General features: G+C 27.2%; 1 protein-coding gene across 2 annotated transcripts in view; it reads right to left on the reverse strand.

Moving 5' to 3' along the window:
* Positions 1 to 18,014: 18,014 nt before the first annotated feature.
* LOC123296688 (hepatic leukemia factor) overlaps positions 18,015 to 19,748 on the reverse strand; it is a 91,900-nt gene continuing 90,166 nt past the window's right edge. For both annotated transcript variants that reach the window (XM_044878270.1, XM_044878271.1), the window contains exon 5: positions 18,015 to 18,515. In XM_044878270.1, the coding sequence (XP_044734205.1) occupies positions 18,429 to 18,515 (87 nt within the window). In that variant the 3' untranslated portion in view covers positions 18,015 to 18,428. The remainder of the gene's footprint in view (positions 18,516 to 19,748) is intronic.

Genomic DNA, 19,748 nt, shown 5'->3' on the forward strand with positions numbered 1-19,748 from the left:
AATTTCAAAGTTCTAAATCGCTTTACATCATTAAGCCATACGACGGGTCTCAATAATCGCATAGGAGTAAAAGTTAAATTGAATAAGTCAGCCAATAGGCATAAATATAATATTCTTTCTTCCTAGATAAAAAATTTTTGTGTTTTAAAACATTTCTAATTTTATTTTAAATTTAAAATCAGATACGGCCTCGTAACGAATTTCAGAGCTTCTCATAGTCAAAACAAAATTTTGAAACAAAATATAAAAAAAAACGTCGGTCGTTATAAATTGCTTTATTTAAAATAAACTTAATAATGTCATTGATTTTCAAATTACTGGCATATAACATCCTTACTAATATTATAAATACGAAAGTAACTCTATCTGTCTGACTGTTTGAACCGAGCGAAACAATTTTCATGAAATTTTCTATTTTGTTTCTTCTTTAAATCAACCCATAAAGGAATGAAATGGGATGAAAAAAGCTTGTTTTAAAGAATTTATTTGCTTACATTTATAAACTTGAAATTATTGAACTAAACTTGAAATTAATTAAATTATATGTATATTTTCGTATTAACCTATTATTATGTTTTGAAAGGTAGATAGCATAAATCTAAAAAATCCCTATAGCAAGGAATGCGAAATTTGTGGTCGAACAAAAATATTAAGAATTAGGAAGAGTAGTTAGGGACCATCCACTAATTACGGCACACGTTAGGGGGGGGGGGGAGCGAGTTCAACCAAATGTGACATTGTGTGACAAGGGGTACTGTGGTCAAAAGCTTTGTGACGTGGTCAAATACTGTGTATTTATAAAGATCCAGATGTTGAAGGGCAGAAGGTAACCTTTATTTATTGTTTATTGAAAATTTTTGTATATCCAATCTTTGTAATAATATCTAAAATTATTTTTGAAGAAAACTGAAATCGTTTAACGAAGCCGCCGAGTAACGGCTAGTGAGACATATAAAAACAAACCTTGATAGTAACACTTTGTATCAAAAAATAAATTTAATAAACAAATTAAAAAGATATTTTACACATTTTTTTGTAAATATTTTATTTGAAACAATGTCATCACAATACTGAAATCATAAATGTTATTCATTTTGGCAACAACAAATTGGCTCTTGCTATAGTAGTAATTATTTGCAAGGACGCGCGATTAATAAATAAACAATAAAATAATTATATTTATTTATAAAAATTAAGATTGAGATCTAATCTTAAATAAAAACAATTTAAAAATGCGTCCAAGAAGAGATAAATTTATCAAATGACTACTTTTTATTAAATGCAAAAACCATCATTTTTTCTTCTTTAATTATTTTCAATCGGAATGATTAATGTTTTGGCGCGAAACTCTAATTCTTTTTCTAAAATACAAGTAGTCGTAGTTGGTTAATCCTTAACCAATTCCGCCCGCGGTATACTTAGGATAGCGAGTTCGATTCCCGCCGTCGCAACAAAATTAATTTTATGTGATGGGCCAGTGTAGTGCATGGTATATGCATGAAGGAGGTGCACTCAGCCTCTGAAATTTACGAGCTAATAAATGAAATTATCAGCGGAAAGGTGGTAAAACACATATATGGTATCACTATAGCCTAAGTGTATCCTTCGTGGCCAATATAACTTAACCTAACATATTCCTCATTATCACATAATAATATTCCATTAGGACCTTAATCCATATTTCAATTGAATACAAACTGCAGATTTTTTTAAAACCACTCAGGAAAATACCTTCAATTATTTTTACCCCCGAAATAAAAAAGGGATGTTATAATTTTGACCGCTATGTGCGTGTCTGTCTGGCTGTCTGTGGCATCGTAACGCCTAAATGAATGAATATATTTTGATTTATTTTGTTTCATTTGAAAGGTAATTTAATGGAGAATGTTTTTAGCTATATTTCAAGTATGAGCTTATGGTTCCGCCCCCGAAAAAAACGAAAAAATTGGCGATGAACTTCAAAATTGGCTGAGTTTGGAAAAGGCTTTGAGGAAAGACCTAATTTAATGAAGAGTATTCTTAGATACGTTTCAAGTGCAAGTTTAAAAAATGTATCGGGGGCTTTTTTAATTTTTATAAATTTCACTTGTAGTGTGCTTCAGTCACAAACATCTAAACCTACAATTACCTAAACATCAAAATATCCAATCATAACACCAACAAATTACATTTAAAATATTACTTTACATTTAAAATATTAGTAGGATTATCAAAATTATACCCTTTAAAGGTATTGTTTTTAATTATAAAATACTTCGCAAATATTTTTAATTAAAAAATGCATATTGCCAATTTTTTATTAAATCCCAATTGAAATTGAATTGCTAGTGCTATATTATAAATAAAATGATGAAATTCACAGTTTTGTAACTTATAATATTTGCAAAACACTTTTAATAAATTAATACTTTTGTATGCAAATAAATATAAATAAATAATAATATGATGTTGCTGGTTTTGTAATGTATAAATTAATGAAATGTTATATAATAGGGTAAGATGCAGTACCTAGAGTACAATGTTCCTTGAATTACTCATAAATTTCTTGATGGATATTGCTCTTTACTGGTCAGCAATCGTATTGAAATTTTGGTTTTTAAAACTGGTGATCAATGTTGTTTTGTTTTCGAATAAACTAGAATATTTTTTTTTCTTTTTTGTGAAAAAGGAAAGTAAATACCTCAAAAAATGTACCTCGAGTCTAACAACTTAATGTACCACATATAACATAATATGTATGCACTCTATTTTATTCTTGTCTTTTATGGGTTACCATGTATAGCTAAACGAAGCGTAAGTGGACAGAAAAAAGTCTCATTCAACACGAGTTATAAAAACAAGCCAAGGGTAGGGTCTGGTGCGATCCTTGAAGTCCACACAAATAACTTCCCAGTATTATAAATAGTTATAAACAATTTAAACAAAATTAAATTAAATTAAATAAAAACCTGACCGAATCGAACCCGAATCGAATATTATGAAATTCTTTCCGGATCATAATACCGTTAATATACTTTCGTTCGATACCTCAACGAAGTCGATAACATTTTTTGTTCGCGCGATATCGATCAGGAATATTTTTTTTTTTAATCGCCTGACTCTTAAATAGCATATTTGTGTTTATACGTTTCGATCGACGAAGGTGGTATCATTTTTTGTTCCGCTATATCGATGACGAAAAAAAGGACCATGTTCGCACACACACACATACATCTTCTCCAAAATGGTGTTAAAATCTTTTCCTAACTGTGAAACGTAAAGATATGTAGAAAATATCGATTTCGAAAATCGGGCCCACTACAATAACTTCCTATGATTGAAAATTAAAAAGCATTTAAAGCGGTTAAGGTTGCTAGACGCTCAGATACACTGGATGTCGGTGAGAGAAATGTGTAGAGTTTTCAATATTTTAATCACATAAATTCTGTGATTCTAGAGTGAACTTAAATTAAGGTTTCTGCCATAGTAAATTATGATATTGTACCATGGAACACACATCATGCACCATGGATCACACGATTTCTCGGTAGTTGTTTAGTAATTTAAAAAAAAAAATAGCATATGGGAGTAATAAGGAGCAGCTATTTCCAAAGTTATAAATTAATGTATGATTTAAAAAAAAAAAAAAAACATAAATGTAAATTTGGTATCATGGTACTACACCCTCCCTCATATTTTGATAAAAGTATATACGTACCTATATACTATATTATATTCAATATTAAATTAATATAATCAAATATCAAAATAAGTAATTATTTGATGTAATGTCAAAGATTGCTAAATATCTAAGAGATTCAATCATTCACTCTGTTAATAGGGCCAGGACCAGACGTATTATTTGACAGTCAATTCAGATTTGTTGGAAATTCAAAAGACTGTCGTCAAGGTTTTCTTTTATAACTTTTTTCTCTACGTAAATGTTCATAATCAGGGACTTCTAGGCTTGAAAAATTTCCAGCTTCTTGGCAAATTTAAATTTGATGAAAAGTAATTGAATAAATATGAAAAGTTTTTTGATGTTCGATATCTTCAAAATTTCAATTGTCAATCTGTCAGACGACGGGCAGGCTGAATGCCAGAGTTAAAACTGATCACACAAATAAAAATTTTAATGTCCCCATAATAATAAATCCTCGGTTATAAAAATTTTCTTAGTGTAAAAAGTTATCAGACAGGATGGTTTTTTAATCAATAAGTGCTTCAATATTTCTCAAGTTTTAAGCTTTAAAATCATACAAAAATTAAGCACTGTGCCAAATAGTGAAAAACTTCTTTTGGTAAAATTACACTGACTTTGATAGTTAATTTCTCCTAAACAGTTCAGAGAATCGATATGAATTTTTCACAAAAGCCGTAATTGATAAATAAAATTTCAAATTTATAGGATCATTTTCATTTTTTTTTTTTGGTCTCGAAATACATTAAGATAAAATGAAAAAATTTGTAAAAGCTGCTGAGTCACTTTACCTGAAAGTACATTTAGGTATTGATTATTTTTTGCGCTGGATAGTGCCACAATTCATTATGAGTCAAGCAGTGAAACTAATTTAAAAACCGGCTATCAAAAAAATGAGCAGAAAAGTAAAAAATAAGTTTATTACTTTTATCAATAACTGGCTTCTGGACGATTCGACTCAAATGACGCCAATGCTTTGCTTTGATTGCTGGATAGGGATATGGTAAATATGGTGATTTGAATGTAGTGAATCCGATAAAAGACTTTAAAGTTAATAGGTGCGACAACTGCTACTCTCCTTTTAGGGTTCTATGGGTTATAGGGTGAATAAAATGATTGAAAAAAAGAACTATTCAAAAAAATTTAATGCTCACATAATAATAGTTACAATTTGTCTTTATTACAATTTGAATATTTTGTTTAAACTATTACATTTGGACAACTAAGTAAAAATAATAATAAAAATTTATTTTTATAAATTTATTTTATTAATAATTAATAACTTTTTTTATTTAATATGAAAACTAAATAAAAGGATTTCATAATCTACCTTTTTAAAATATTGTTTCTATACTTTTGAGTTTAACAAGTGTGTGATATATATTTTTCTTCGATTTTTTCGTCTTTTTTTAATAATATTATGACTAATTAATATTTTTTATAACATTTATTTTTCATAATAAACTACGTAGTTATAAACAAGGAAGGCTTCTCTAAAAAAATTCAGCTGAAATTAGTTTCAAATTATTATTTTTATTACACAATTTGAAATTAATTTCGAATTATTGTAAATTCATTTTTATCGTCAACATAAAAGTGATTAATAATTTCCAGATTTTGTGAATCAAATAAATACCGGTATAATCAAATATCGCATTAAATGTTACTAAATTTATTGTTTGAATTTTGAATTTTGTGGAACTGGTTTCTACAAAAGAAATCATTTAAAATATCATAAATTCAAGAAATTCATTCTATCAATTAATTTAACATCGAGCATAGATTTTTCGAGACAACGCCATATGAAATTGTATTTTGTAGCGTCTATTTTTATTTGAGCTCATCGATTGTACATAGGTTAAATGGTATGGAAGCCTGAATGGCTCACAGTCAATTTATGAGAAAGTGGCGCTACACTAGCTTATTTTTTAAATGTTTACTACCCACAAGTATAAAACCAACTTTTAAAAAGCCAGTTTTACTTTCAACTTTCAACAAGTGCACTTGTGACTTGTGGCATTATGGAAACGAACCCTAGTTTTGAAGATGTCGGTATTTTGTCATGTGCAGATTTCTAATTATAACGTCAAAATAAACATTTAGTAATACTTTTAAAGGTTAGAAATTAGAAATGCGCAGTTGCAAAAGAAAAACATCAACAATTAAAGCATTATATTTTTTTAAATAATACTAAAGAAAATGTTGAACTAAGTACATGAGATAAATTGTAAACATTATCATATTATTATTAAATCCGGACATATAATTATTAATAATTCCAGACAGTTTCGGTAGTGTCTAATTAAAGGATCGTCATCACCGACTGACATCTTCAAAAAGGTTTGTTTCCATAATGCCCCGAGTCACAAGTGCACTTGTTGAAAGTGAACTAGTGGTTTTTTAAAATCGGTTTTATACTTTTGCGTAGTACACATTTTTAGAAATAAGCTAGTGTAGCGCCACTTTCTCACAAGTTGACAGTGAACCATTCAGGCTTCCGTAAAATGGCTTAACTTATGAAAATCAATCAGCAACGATCTTAACATTTCTGAATACTTTTATGGCTCCCGTAAAATATTTATTGAAAATATTAAAATACTACCATACGCCTGATTAGTTGATATTTAATGTTAAAGGAAGTTGTCTAGAAAACAACTGAATTTGTTGCGCGGTGATGTTTTTACAAAATTCACTTTTAACCAGATCTTTGAAATTAAAGGCTAAAAATTCTATAAATTTGTAAATTTAATGTTGCTTAACAATTGTATACTTTTTAACGTTCTTAAATATTTTACAAAACAAATATTTTACTATGGTACGGGATTTTATTTAATTGATTGTAACATTTTTATGTTTGTCTTTTAATTTTCTTGTGTTATATAAAATTAAAAATGATAAGGACATTCATGTTACATAACCGTTACATTTTTGTTACTTCACCGTATCTTTAAATCTTGTGGTAGGACTTGGAAGGACTTAATATAGGCTGAGGTGAGAGTTTTTAATGATTAATTTATAACATTTAACATTGAAAAATATTATGATATTTAGCAACAATTTTCTTTTTGATCAACAATTATTTTTATTTTGTTTTGTTTGTTTGTATAAATGATATAATATTCGATTATATAATTTTTATATGTGTTTGTAGGTATATGAAATATTATGAATATCATCTAAGGCATTGCCAAAAAGGCTCCGATATATATCGGTATGGTTATGAGCACATATTAACATTTATATAAAAAAATATAAAAATTATTCTAAAATTTGTAAACATACTCAATAGGTAGGATATATTATACTTATTTCGTCACAAACATGGCACACTATGCCTATAAAATCAGTGAGTATTATTTAGAAATTTATTTCCTTTAATTAATTTATAATATTCATGAATTTTTTTTGTATTATATTTATTAATTATATTCATATTACTTAATTATACATAGTTTTTAGAAAAGTTTTCTTGGAAAATTTCAATATTATTTATGATAAAGAATTGAAATAAAATATAAAAATTGAATATTATTATTTATTCAACAATTTAGTTCCCATTGTTTTCATAAAAATACTATTTGAAGCATAAAAGAGGAATTTTTTTTAGTATTGGATGGTAAAAATTTCATATTTCTATTAGCCATCGGCTAAAATGACATCGATTAGGACCTCACCTTATAATTTTTTTTTGAAAATTATTAAAATTATGCATAGTGAAATTTTTTTTCCTCATTGTATCTATTATAGTTATTGACACCAAATTTGCTTTCTAAATACAAATTTCAGATTATGTAGTCCTTTATTTTTATTTTCACATACGAATATTTCTTTTCGATAGTAAGAAAAGCCGAATTCCAGAATGTTGAAACATACGTTTGCTAACAATTCTTTAAAGTCAAAAGATTAAAATTTCAATAAAAATTGAGCACGGAAATCGGTTCATGCAAGCTGTATGCAAAAACACATACATACAAACACAATACAGGCTGTCTTTTTAACTTGACATATATTTCAAACTCTATACCGGCATAATCTATAGGTACCAGTATCCCATTCTATCTAAGTTTTCAGGTTCAATTAAAACCTCACTCGGATTCATAACTGACAAACATTAGATTAACGCTTTAAATTAGAAAGTTGTTTTTTATAAATACGCAAACATTTTTTGTTTGAAACACTTTTTTGTAGATCGAATAGTTTAAACAGTAATTGATAGCAAAAATCTAGCTTTTTGCGTTTGCTCATTCAATTTGAACAAAAATGGTCATTATAGAGAAACAAACCACTTTTATTGGATTTATTGGAAAATTTTTTCGAAGAGAGCCTTGATTTCGCAGAAACAATTATACGAAATAACAATTTTGATACGAAAAAAGAATATAGAGTAAAAACTTTTCTTTCCGTTTTTGCCTAAACTGTACGGTTTGCGGAAAAAATGTTTGGAACAAAAAAATGTTACTTTTTTAATCAATAACAGTTTTGTAACTTAAAATGTTCATCTATCGATTACTACTTATGGAGTAGAGTGATCTTGAAAAACTAGGACAAGTTTAATATCTGCGTAAAATGTACGCCTACACACCCAACATTTTTCGCTTAAAACATTTTACCGATAAAAGTTATTTTTCGAGTTTTAAGCGTATGACAACTTAAAAAAGCTACTTGTTTATTAATCTAGTTGTTCTTTTGTTCGTGTAAAATTTAGCGGAATTCAAATTGAATAATTCTTTCGTGTTTATTTTAAGATGTAGGTATGCTAAAATAAATTTCAGCTTGATCGGAGAAGTAAAATTCAAACCGGTCTTACAAACTTATTTATAAACATTGTAAGTAAACACAATTATATAAATGGCGACTCTTTTTTTAAAAAAAAAGCTATTTTTTTTAAATATGAAGTATGGGTTTGTTTTTCTCAGTAATTTACTTTATTTTTTGGATAGGTATTCAGTTTTAATAAAAGCTAGAAAAAACTTTTCGTGAATGAAAATACTCTCCCCTTTTGGAAGAAACTTTAAAAACCGTTGATGCAGCCTATTTTCCGTCGAGTAATAATAGCCTGGTATTTACACAGTCAAATAAATTATATCAAATTTTTAAGGAATCGAATAATTTCCAAAACCTTTTATGGAACCACACTTCAAATAGTACTCTTTCAAAAAATAGATTTCAAAATGAAATTTAATGTTACAAATTTCAGAATAATTCCAACATACAAATAGCTGCTGGCATTTCCTATGATAAGACATAAAAACACATTCTCCATTTCTCAGAGTTATTTTTTGTCTTTTTAATTATTTTAAGTTTTAACACCACACTACACTTACATACACAGCGTGCACAGCTTTATGGATAATTATCTTTATATTTCAAAAAATTAAAAATTTGAGGCACTAAAATAGCACTTTTGTCTTGAAAATAAAAATTTTTGAATTTTCTTGTAATAACAATTCGTTTTGTTTTGATAGCATTTTTAGTTTTTTTGCTACACCTAAAATATATTTGGTGATTTTTAATTAGTGCAAAATGTTAACCATGGTTTTTTGTTTCAAATCATTTTCAAAAAGCATAAAATCGCAAAATATTTACGTATAGAAAAAAATTTTTAGTTTTTTGAACACATGTTCTTAAAGCTCATTAATATATTCATTTCACATGTGATGATTTATTCTGATTTTGGCAACAAAGCTTTTAATAATTTTTTTTTGTTTTTGGCCACATTCTTATACAAATCGACAATAAGCAATTATTTAAATATACTTTATTTTTTTCATTATACTATTTTTTTTTATATTACTTTTTATTCAGACTATTTTCTGTACTAATGAAATATTTTTCCTATATTGGAAATGATATTGTTTTTGAATATTATGAATCTTTAAAATGACACAAATAAAAAAAGAAATTTGAAATTTTTATATCTAAACAAAATTTCTATCAATACATACAACAATACAACAGTACTTGGTTTTAATTTTTTTTTCTTTTGATAAAATTGTATAAAATGAAAAATTTACCCTATCAAAATTATGTTTTTTTCTTTAAAATCGCATCAAAAATGTTTGTACCATTATCAAATCAAAAATTTCAATATAAAATTTAAGCCTTCAGAATGGTTGCGTAGAGAAATTCTCTCACACATAGTTTAAAAAGTTTTTTTTTTTTTTTTTTTTTAAATTTTAAATGGACTGATTGTTAAATGGACATTCACAAAATTTCATACTTTACAGAATAGTGAAATAACAACTCAAAATTTATTTAAAAAAATGTATTTACATCTGTCGATTTATTAAAGTCGGTTTAAAAATACCGCAATTGGGATGGCTTCTTTATACTCCGTTGATACACTGAGTTTTCAATGACAGATGATAGATACATAAAATGTGATAACTAAATATTATTATTATAATAAGTGGCATCTATTTTATAAGTGGCATTATTATTTTTATAAGTGGTGAGTAAATTTAATATACTATTCTTTCATATTAATTAATGTTCACGTGTAAATATATGTAACCTAAAAGTTGACGTTTGCGCAAAAGCGTGAGACTTTCTCTCATCACATGAGTAATAATTGTGGTGCGAAAGACGACCAGTCTCAAGGAGGGTAAAACATTTCTTTGTTTATGAAATTTAATTTAATGGTTACCAATTTAATTTTTAAATCTCGTAATTTTTCTATAAAAAATTAATTTAGCATAAGATATTTGTTTATTCGATTAGCTAAGAATTTCTGGTGTATTTTAGTCTACTACCTGACTGTTAAACAATTTATTTTTTTCGATTTTTATTTTCACACACATACTTCTAGAAATTGGTGTTAATGACTTAAAACGTAATGAAACGTAAATCGGACCTATTACAATAACTTCTAACATTGGGAAGTAAAAAAATAATATAAATAATAGAAAATTAAAACAATATTTTGGATATTTTTTTATTAAGAATATAAAATAGGGTACATTTTTACTAGAAGATAAAATAAAAAATAAAAAAAAGTTTAATTTCTGTCAGTTAAAAAAAATAGTTCAAGAAATTTAACCAAGCTACAAAATTGTTTTATCGTAATAATCATTTCTCGCTGATTTACGTTTCGCATTTTATTAATTTTATAGAGTGTGAGAATGATTGTTACAAATAAAATATTAGAAATTTAAATCGGAATGAATAGGCATAGGTTTTATGGATCAATTTTAATTATCAATCATTCTGACTGATAATTAAAATTATTTTTGCCGATTTATTTTCTTCATTCTGATTAAAAAATTTAAAGAGGTTGGAATTGAAAATTATTCATTCTGCGATCCATCCCGATTAAATTCTGATGCATTTAAATAAGATATCAATCGGACTTGTTTACTTTCGTTGTGAAAGAACAACTAAAAGATATCTCGGGATGTGTGTGCAATGATAAAACTTGAGAAGCATTGGTGCTGAAAAAGAAGAGGATTATCACGTCACTTCTTTCCACAAATGAATTTTGGGCTTCTATCCGGTGAATTACAAACGTCGTTTATTCGGGTGTCAACTGCATGCAGTCGATTTCAGTTCTGCAGATATCTCTGAAGTCTGATAGAAAAATAAAGACTAGTCCTTAAACTTAAACGGACTGAATAATGGATATATCAAAGACTAACCAAACCTAGAATTTCTTCTTCGTTCTTCCTCAATTCATATTTGGAGAAGTTTTTTTTCAATTATCGTTTTGTATTAATAGAAATTTTTTATTGGATTTAGCAGTAAGAATGCCGGAACTATACAATGTTATATTAGCATTATTGTAATTCTGGAATCTGGAGTTTCATGTATTTTAAGAATTTGTAAGTTAAAATATTCACTCAACTAGAGGGAATTCCATTGTCTAAAATACTTGGTTTCGATAATAACCTTATTAATTTTAAATAGTGCCATCTGATAAACAGAAGTCAAGAAAAGAGACCACGATCGCAGACAATCTGCGACTTTCAATCTATATGGCAATCGAAAGAAAATGGGACAGGTGTCGACCTCAAACTCAGTGTATGAGGCGACCATATTTTTACTTTCATTGCACGGTCTGGAAATTAAAAATAAATGCGGATAATGTTTACAGTAGTTCATTAAATCGCATATCTTTTTCATATACTCCGTCATAATTCCGAAATTCTTATTTGTAAACCGTTCTACCGAGAACAATATCAAAATAATGATCACATATCTATACAAGGTGTCTAGAAGTATGGACACAGCTGAACAATTGATCAGGCTATTGAGTTGTAAACTTGTATACAAATTGTGGGAAAATTACGAGATATTATATAAAACCCCGGATTTAACTTTGAATAGCTAATTCCAAGGTGAATATATAATATGAAACTCATTTAAAACAGTTTTTCCTACACTTATGTTTTCCTTTTACAAATATGATACAACATTTTTAGAGGCTTGATAAAAGAAATATTTAGAGGTTTGTGCTATATTTAGAGGTTACTTTTCTGTGCTAGGCTGACGATTTGTTAAGCTGTATCCACTTTTTTTTAGAAAAGCGTGTACATATACATTTAGGGATAATGACAGTAAAAAAGCAATAATTAATATGAATTTATAAGAAAAATACCTAAAACCTAACCCTGTTGTCCTGTGAGCATAATTTATTTTAAATTCTAAATCTTATGACAGGCGTTTATTTTTATTTATTTGTATTTAAGAAAAGTGATATTTTATTCGTATTTTTTTCTCGAATAAAATAATAATATATTTGCTAAATATTATTATTTATAGCTTTAACCAAAAAATAGACTATATATAAACATAAAAACAATAATAATATAACAATAAGTACCTAATATTTATGTTTGTTTAAAAAAAATTGAGTGTTAAGAGTTGCCAACTATACGATCTTGAACCAGAGTTTCCGGTTTTGGAGTTCCAGATTTATGCGAAAAAAATTTTTTGTTCTTTCCGGATAAAAAGCTAATATCTTTTATTATTATCAAAAAACTGAACGCCCCAATCCGATTAAATTAATGTTTGAAAAAATCCAAACCGGTCCTTTTTAAAACTGAAGCAATGAAAACAATGTAAAACTTTTATGTCTCCCAAATTCTTAAATAATCATCATCTTTCAACAAAATTTCGGAATTTCTTTCGAAAAAGTTTGGGCATAAAAATATAACTCTCTAATTTTGTTAAGGATATTAAGAAACATTATTTTATTATTTTGATTGATTTTAAAATTTCATTTTTAACATTGTTTTCAACCATGAGAACGACCGTTTTTACGTTTTTACAAACATTAAAATATTTAACTCGTAAATGGACAATTTAATCAAAAAGGATAGGAGATTTTTCGTACGGAAAATATTATAATAATAAATCATAAATAGAAAATCCTCAAATCTCCTGAATAAAAATTTTTTTAAACCAGAGACTCTGATATTGAGAATTGTTTAGTTGGCAATCCTAAGTTTATGTAATCATCTGGATACCATTTTTATCTTACTTTGTGTTTACATAGAGAGGCAGAGCCAGCTTCTCTTCACTTATTGCTAAAATTGTTGCTACCTAGCAGAAACTGTGAAGATCAAATATTCAAGCATAAAAAAAATTTTTGGAAAATTCTAAATATTCCTAGAATTGATACAAATATCAAGGATTGTTTGTTTTTGTTTTTCCTAATTTAAAAAAAAAATCTAAGTCAACCTTTAAATTCAAATCGATTAATACGTAAAGAAATAGCAAGTAGAAAATTTGATAATTTACGCGAATCTATCAAATCTCAACAAAAATTTTGTTTGCCATTTTTCATCATATCATTTGTACCACGAATGAATTGAAATTTGATTGATCTTCAAGCGAAATAAAAATAAAAACTTGTTGTTGGGATCAATCTCTGTATAAATACTATCAAAGATAATAAATGAGAACTCTAGGATATTTCGAAATTAATTTTGATTTTTGCCCGCAGAATTTGCAGTCCGCCACCAAATTAGCAACGAGTAACATACACAATAAAAGTAATTACGATTAGCTAATTCATACTAATGATGACTACTTGGTAGTCGAAATATGTATTTATATAATACAAAAAATTGATCTAAGAATTTGGGGCAAAAATCGATATTTATATATCAATCTCTGTCCAAAAACAATATACACAGGGGAAGAAGATATAAGGATAAGTTTAGTATCCAGATTATACACACTCTTAATAATCTCTAATGTTTCTATTTTGTTTATTTAAGCGAACATAAAAACCCTACATTTTTATTGTTCGTTTTTTTTTTTGTGATGTCTTGTTATTTTATTTTCTTTGACATTTCAACTCCTAGACTACTTAACTTAATAATTAGAAGACATAATTGCAAACTTAATTTGTTTAATTTTATTCAGTTACGATTGTTATTTTGTGATAACATACCGTGGTTTTTTCTCGTACAATAGTTTTTGTTTTGTTTATTATTGGCGGACCACTTAATTAAATACATATTAAGGCAAATTTATTAATTCACTTAAAATATTTCATGTTGTAAAAGTGTTTGTTTTAATTATTTTATACAACCAATATTGAACCAACGCAGAATATGATACTTGTTTTTAGTTTGGTAAATTTATACATACTTAAGATGACAGAAGAGTTAATGTTCTGATAAAGCTCATGTATAGGAAAGTCTGATCACGCTCAATAACCCACTTGAAGTAAGAAACAGTGTTTTTGTCTTTTTCTCTCCAAAGTTTTCCTCTTTACGGGAAACATATTGAAAACGTTCATATCTGCCAGGAAACTTGGATATTTACAACATTTTGCATTAATAAGGCCAAAAATTATGATGATGCATGTATCTAACAAATTACTTCTAATGGTTTTACCATTTTGATAAAAGGGTAACGAACGTTAATCACATACTGAGCGCCATGTTTCTTTCATTGGCACCACTTTTTTTTTTGCAAAAGAAAGTTCAGGGACTACCCTTGATAAATAAATAATGTTACACGGAAACGATTTTATAACAGTTACTAGAAAACGTTATGTTTAACTGTTTAGTTAGCTTTTCATTTATTAAATACTTTTGTTTGAAAATTGTTTACCTCACAATCCAACTTCAAACTATATGAATTGTTAAGTTTTGAATGTAGGAAATCCATTTTAGATTTTCTAATAAAATAAATCATAAACGTGCTGTATGAAACCTGTTGAAATATTTGGAAAAATGCATACCTTTGAAAAAAAACCAAATCTGTTATACATTTAGCAGTCTCAAAGAGACACTAACTGCGATTCTTTCCTTCTTACAATAATAATTTGTAATCAATCATGAAAGACTATTTTCTGTCTAAAACCATTTTGTTCGGTTAATCTTTTTCATTCTTATGAAGTAAACTTTGAGGGAAATATAAATATTGATACCTTTCTCCTGGTGTCAATTGCGGTTTTTCTTCAATTTAACATCCTGTATATGTTCAATCTAATGATTACACAGGTTTGCAACTAAAAACTGCACAGGATTTTTAGCTGCTTGTTATAGATTTTTGCTGATTAAAACTGTTATACATATTAGAAAACTTCTATACCGTTCGGTTTTCTTTCATTTAAAAAATCGAAAACTCGAAACTGATTCAAGAGGGAATCTCCTAGTCTTGCGTAAACTCGTGGAATTCGGGGGATAATACATTGGATGATGATTCAAGAGTCAATCTCGCAGTCTTGGAAATTGACAGTTGATCATATCCCAACAAATTAACGATACCTGATTAGTTTATGAGGAGTATCAAAAAGACAATGTTTCAATAACAAAAAGGGTAAACTTGTTTCAAAAACAAAATAGGTTGTGAGTCAGTATCATTCCTACTAACCCCTTCAATTAATCGAATTTTCGATTTTTGGCTTTTTTAAATTAGTTTTGCAAGAAACTCTGGTGTGATATAAGGAAATGGATATTATGTAGCTGAAAGTACTTTTCTCGCTAAGGAAGAAGAATTTTTCATTCTAAAATTAATACTAATAATAATTAATATTTTTTACTTGCCATCTCCACTGTATAATATTGTAAATTTCAAGAGACACCAATTTTTAAATAAAAATATTTGTTATTTGTTTATTAGACATTTCTTCAAATTAATTATAAATTCTTCAAATTTTATGATTTTATATCATAAGATTCAAGGTCAAAATACATATAAAATTAAGTGGTTAACCCTGTAATAAATTTGAATTCAAATTCAATTTTTTATCATCATAGAGAGTTAATATTTAAACCAAAAGAAAAAATATTAAATGATAGATGAAAAATTTGATAAATGATTAAAAAGTGCAAATAAGAAATTAACAGTACAAGAAATAAAGGAAAATGTCAATCAGAGCTCAAACATTTTAGGGATTCACTGAATATTTGGAAATAGTTTCTTAAAAGGGTATCAAAATTGCTGTCACTGGAAAATTGAAAAAAAAATCAAGTTTCCATAAATAAGTTGGAAGCTTTATATGAAATGAATTTAAAAAGTGGCTGGCGTGATTAAACAGATTTTACTTTTTTATACAGCTTGCCAGCGGAGCCTATAAAAGAGCCAAGTAAACAATTTTATTTTTGCCATAGTTTTATGAATAGTTTCATACTACTATTATGAATATATATCTGATATCGGTACTAAAGCTCATTTCGACGACATTTTTACGAACATTAAAGTTCTTTTGAGTTTTCACCAAATAATATACTGTTTTTCCATTATTAAAGTTTGAATGAATCTACCTTAGTTTTCGACCAGTAAAATGCAAAATCAATTCAAATTATTTTATGAGCTGCATTGTGATTACGCACTTCTGCTCCCGATTAGAGGGACTGTTTTTAATTTTTTTGGGATTTTTCGTATATTCGTTCATAAATAAAAAAGTACTTCGTAAAATATCATAGCCTAGTCAGTTCTTTAGATAGAAAATTTTATGGAAATTCGAAGAACAAGTATTAAGTCAGCTATATTTTTTGTATGAAACTTTAACATTTAATATATTGTTTCCAAGTTGTTTATGGTTAACTAAGATGCTTTTTTTATTTTCCACATCTCCTACGTGGCAGCAGCTTTGAAATGTCATTGCAGAAAATGACCAATATTCAGCGAATCCTTAAAACCTCTGTATTGCTTCTACTATGAAAGAAACCAAATAAAAAAACAACAAATAAAAAAAAAATCTACGTATATTTTAACTTAAATATATTTTTGCAATATATTACAATAAATTCAAAAAAAAAAGGAAAATCAAAATAAATTTATTTATATAAGCAAAAAAAATTTTTTCTTAAAAATTAAAATTGCACCAATGAACATAAAGTTTTTTGTTTGATAAATAAATACAACAGGATCGACAAAATCCGATCTGTTTATGTGCTTGATTCTCGCCCCTTTTTCATCCAATAAAACTTTATAATTAAAAATTGACACAAGTGTACTTGGGGAGTGCTTTTGGGCCCATAAATTTTAACTTTTAATCACCTGCATCTAAATTTTCATGTAACTGGTCATCTGAGAAATTATTATCGAGTTAAATTGAGTTATATTCTCTGTAGTACTCAATTTAAACAATTAAAATTAAAGTAATTAAAAAATTTGTAAAGATATAATAATTTTTAATTTTTACGATAGAAATTTTATTTTTCTTAAAGATACTCGATTTACCAAACTAAACGTTTGTGAATTGAGTATATAAATAAAAATGGGGGGCACTTTTCTGGCAGCTTTTTTGGAATTGAAGATTTGCACGTCTTATAATAGCGACAAGCATCCTTTTATTCGATCAAGGATAATATGGTGATACAATATGTGTATAATATAATTTTTTATTTTTAAACAATCTTTGTTTAAACATTTACTTCATTAAAACCAAAGTACACTGCAATATCGGCAGGAATTGAGCCTTTTGGTTTTTACAGCAGCTGTTATTCTATACCACAAATGAAAATAAATGGTAGTTAATTTCGAAATCGATACTCAAGCAACTCTATTATTCGAATAGTAAAATGAAAACTTTTGTCAACAGTGTCATTTTAGAGAATAATTCATTAAATGCTTATTCACTGCACTTAATCAATTAACTGAAGTTTCAGAAATTATGAAATATCATAGACATGATTTGAGTAATTAAAAGTTAAGTGGGTCACATCAAAAAATTGTCGGAGGTCGGATTGAGTCTTACCTGTATGCATTTAGTCAATTATTAAATAATAAAATAAAATTTTTCTATAAAAGAAAATAACAAATTCTTTGTTTTAATAAATTTTTCTCTTTTTTTGTTACTAAACAAAATAACAATGTTACTAAAAACAAAAGAAAAAACTAAATTTTTTTTTTAAATTTTTAAATATAATCTCTAATTTAATAATAATCTCTAAATATACATAATAAAACTATTATCTACATGATGACTACTGAAATTAATTTGTTTGGATTTATTTTAAGTTTTTTTTTTTATTTATTCCAATTTTAATGGTGGCGTGTGTATGTTTCTATATACAAATGTTTTTGTTTTTTCCAAATAAAAATTGTTTCTTTTCTTCTTCATTTTCGGGGGAGAGGGCGAAAGGCGCGAGATGACAATGTTTTTCTTCTTATATATTAAAAATGTTGTGAGTGTATATTATTATTTTTGTTGTGAATCCATGTGAATTTGTTTTGTATTGCGTTAAATAATTTTCCATTTTGATTTGTATGTTTTTTTGTTTTGTTTATTTTGTCACAAAAAATGGTGATACACAAATATATAAAAATTTAATTTTGCGTTCTATTATACATCTGTATACTTCGCTAATTTATCTCTGAGTAAATGATTTTCTTTCTTCAGCCGTTCAATTTCCTGCCTTAATCCCATATTCTATAATTATACAAAAATTATAAATATATATTTTTATAATAAAATTAAAAAACTACAAACTAAAAATAATTCTTTCACCATACATAAAATATGAATGTCAAAAAGAGGGTATTGTAGTACAAAATTTTGCATAACTTTGTCGGAATTTAAGAGATATTATTGACATTTCCAGGCTCACCTAACTCGTAAGTTGGAACACATACATGAGGATTGGCAATTCGATAAAATGATTCTGCCAAAAAAGTACTAGGAATATGTTATAGTTTTAAATTAAAAATTAAAAAAAAAATCTATTGACGTGTATGGATTTCGATCTGACGACCTCCTGAGAATCGGGTACCATAGTTTTACTTCTTTTTGTAATCGAAGTAAAATTACTTTTCCGTAATCTGTGATATCCGTTTCAAGCCCATAATATCCATCTATAAAAATCTATGGAAAGTAGCTGAAGGCTATACTGGAGAGCTTGTATAAAAAGTGTTTCGAATACTTAGAAACACGCTGGCATTTAAGAGAATGGCATCAAATTTAAAGGTGGAAAAATAAAAATTGACCATTGAGGGAAATTTCTGTGTTTTACTTAGGCAATCATTCGGTCATTCCTACTACTTTTTTGGCAGTAATCTTTGATTGCAATCGTACAAACAGCCGGACAACTTTTGTTAATAATATTAGTTTGGACGAAAAACATCAAACAATACTTAAAAATAGAATGTTATATACTTAGAAAAAAAAATTAATAAGCAACATGCAAAAATATAATGTTCAAAAATAAATAAATTTAATGAATTCATCGAAAACATAAATCTTTTATATTTGATAAGTATTTTAATTACGCCTAAATTATTTAAATTTAATTCAAAATCTATTTCAGGCATCCATATAAGACCGTGAACCCAAAATAAAGCGAAATTACTATATTTCTTATTGTCTGAAGCCATTTTGGGAACTGGCAGATGTAATAAAGAAGAAGCGATGTTCTTTTGCCTGCCGCCTTTGTTAAAAAATAATATGTGTTAACATTTAATACGTAGAAACAAACGGCAGGGTGTTATCAACGTATTACGATGTAACTTTATCAATACTCTCAATACCAAACAAAAAGAATTATACAAATTTCGCTTCAATATGGGCCCACGACCTGTATTAATTAGGATAAAATTCTGCAATCATTCTAAAGAATAAATGCCAAATTCAAAAAACATCTTATTCATAAGTTGAACCGATTTAAGG

This window comes from Chrysoperla carnea, chromosome 3, assembly GCF_905475395.1.
Source record: "Chrysoperla carnea chromosome 3, inChrCarn1.1, whole genome shotgun sequence".
NCBI lineage: Eukaryota > Metazoa > Arthropoda > Insecta > Neuroptera > Chrysopidae > Chrysoperla > Chrysoperla carnea.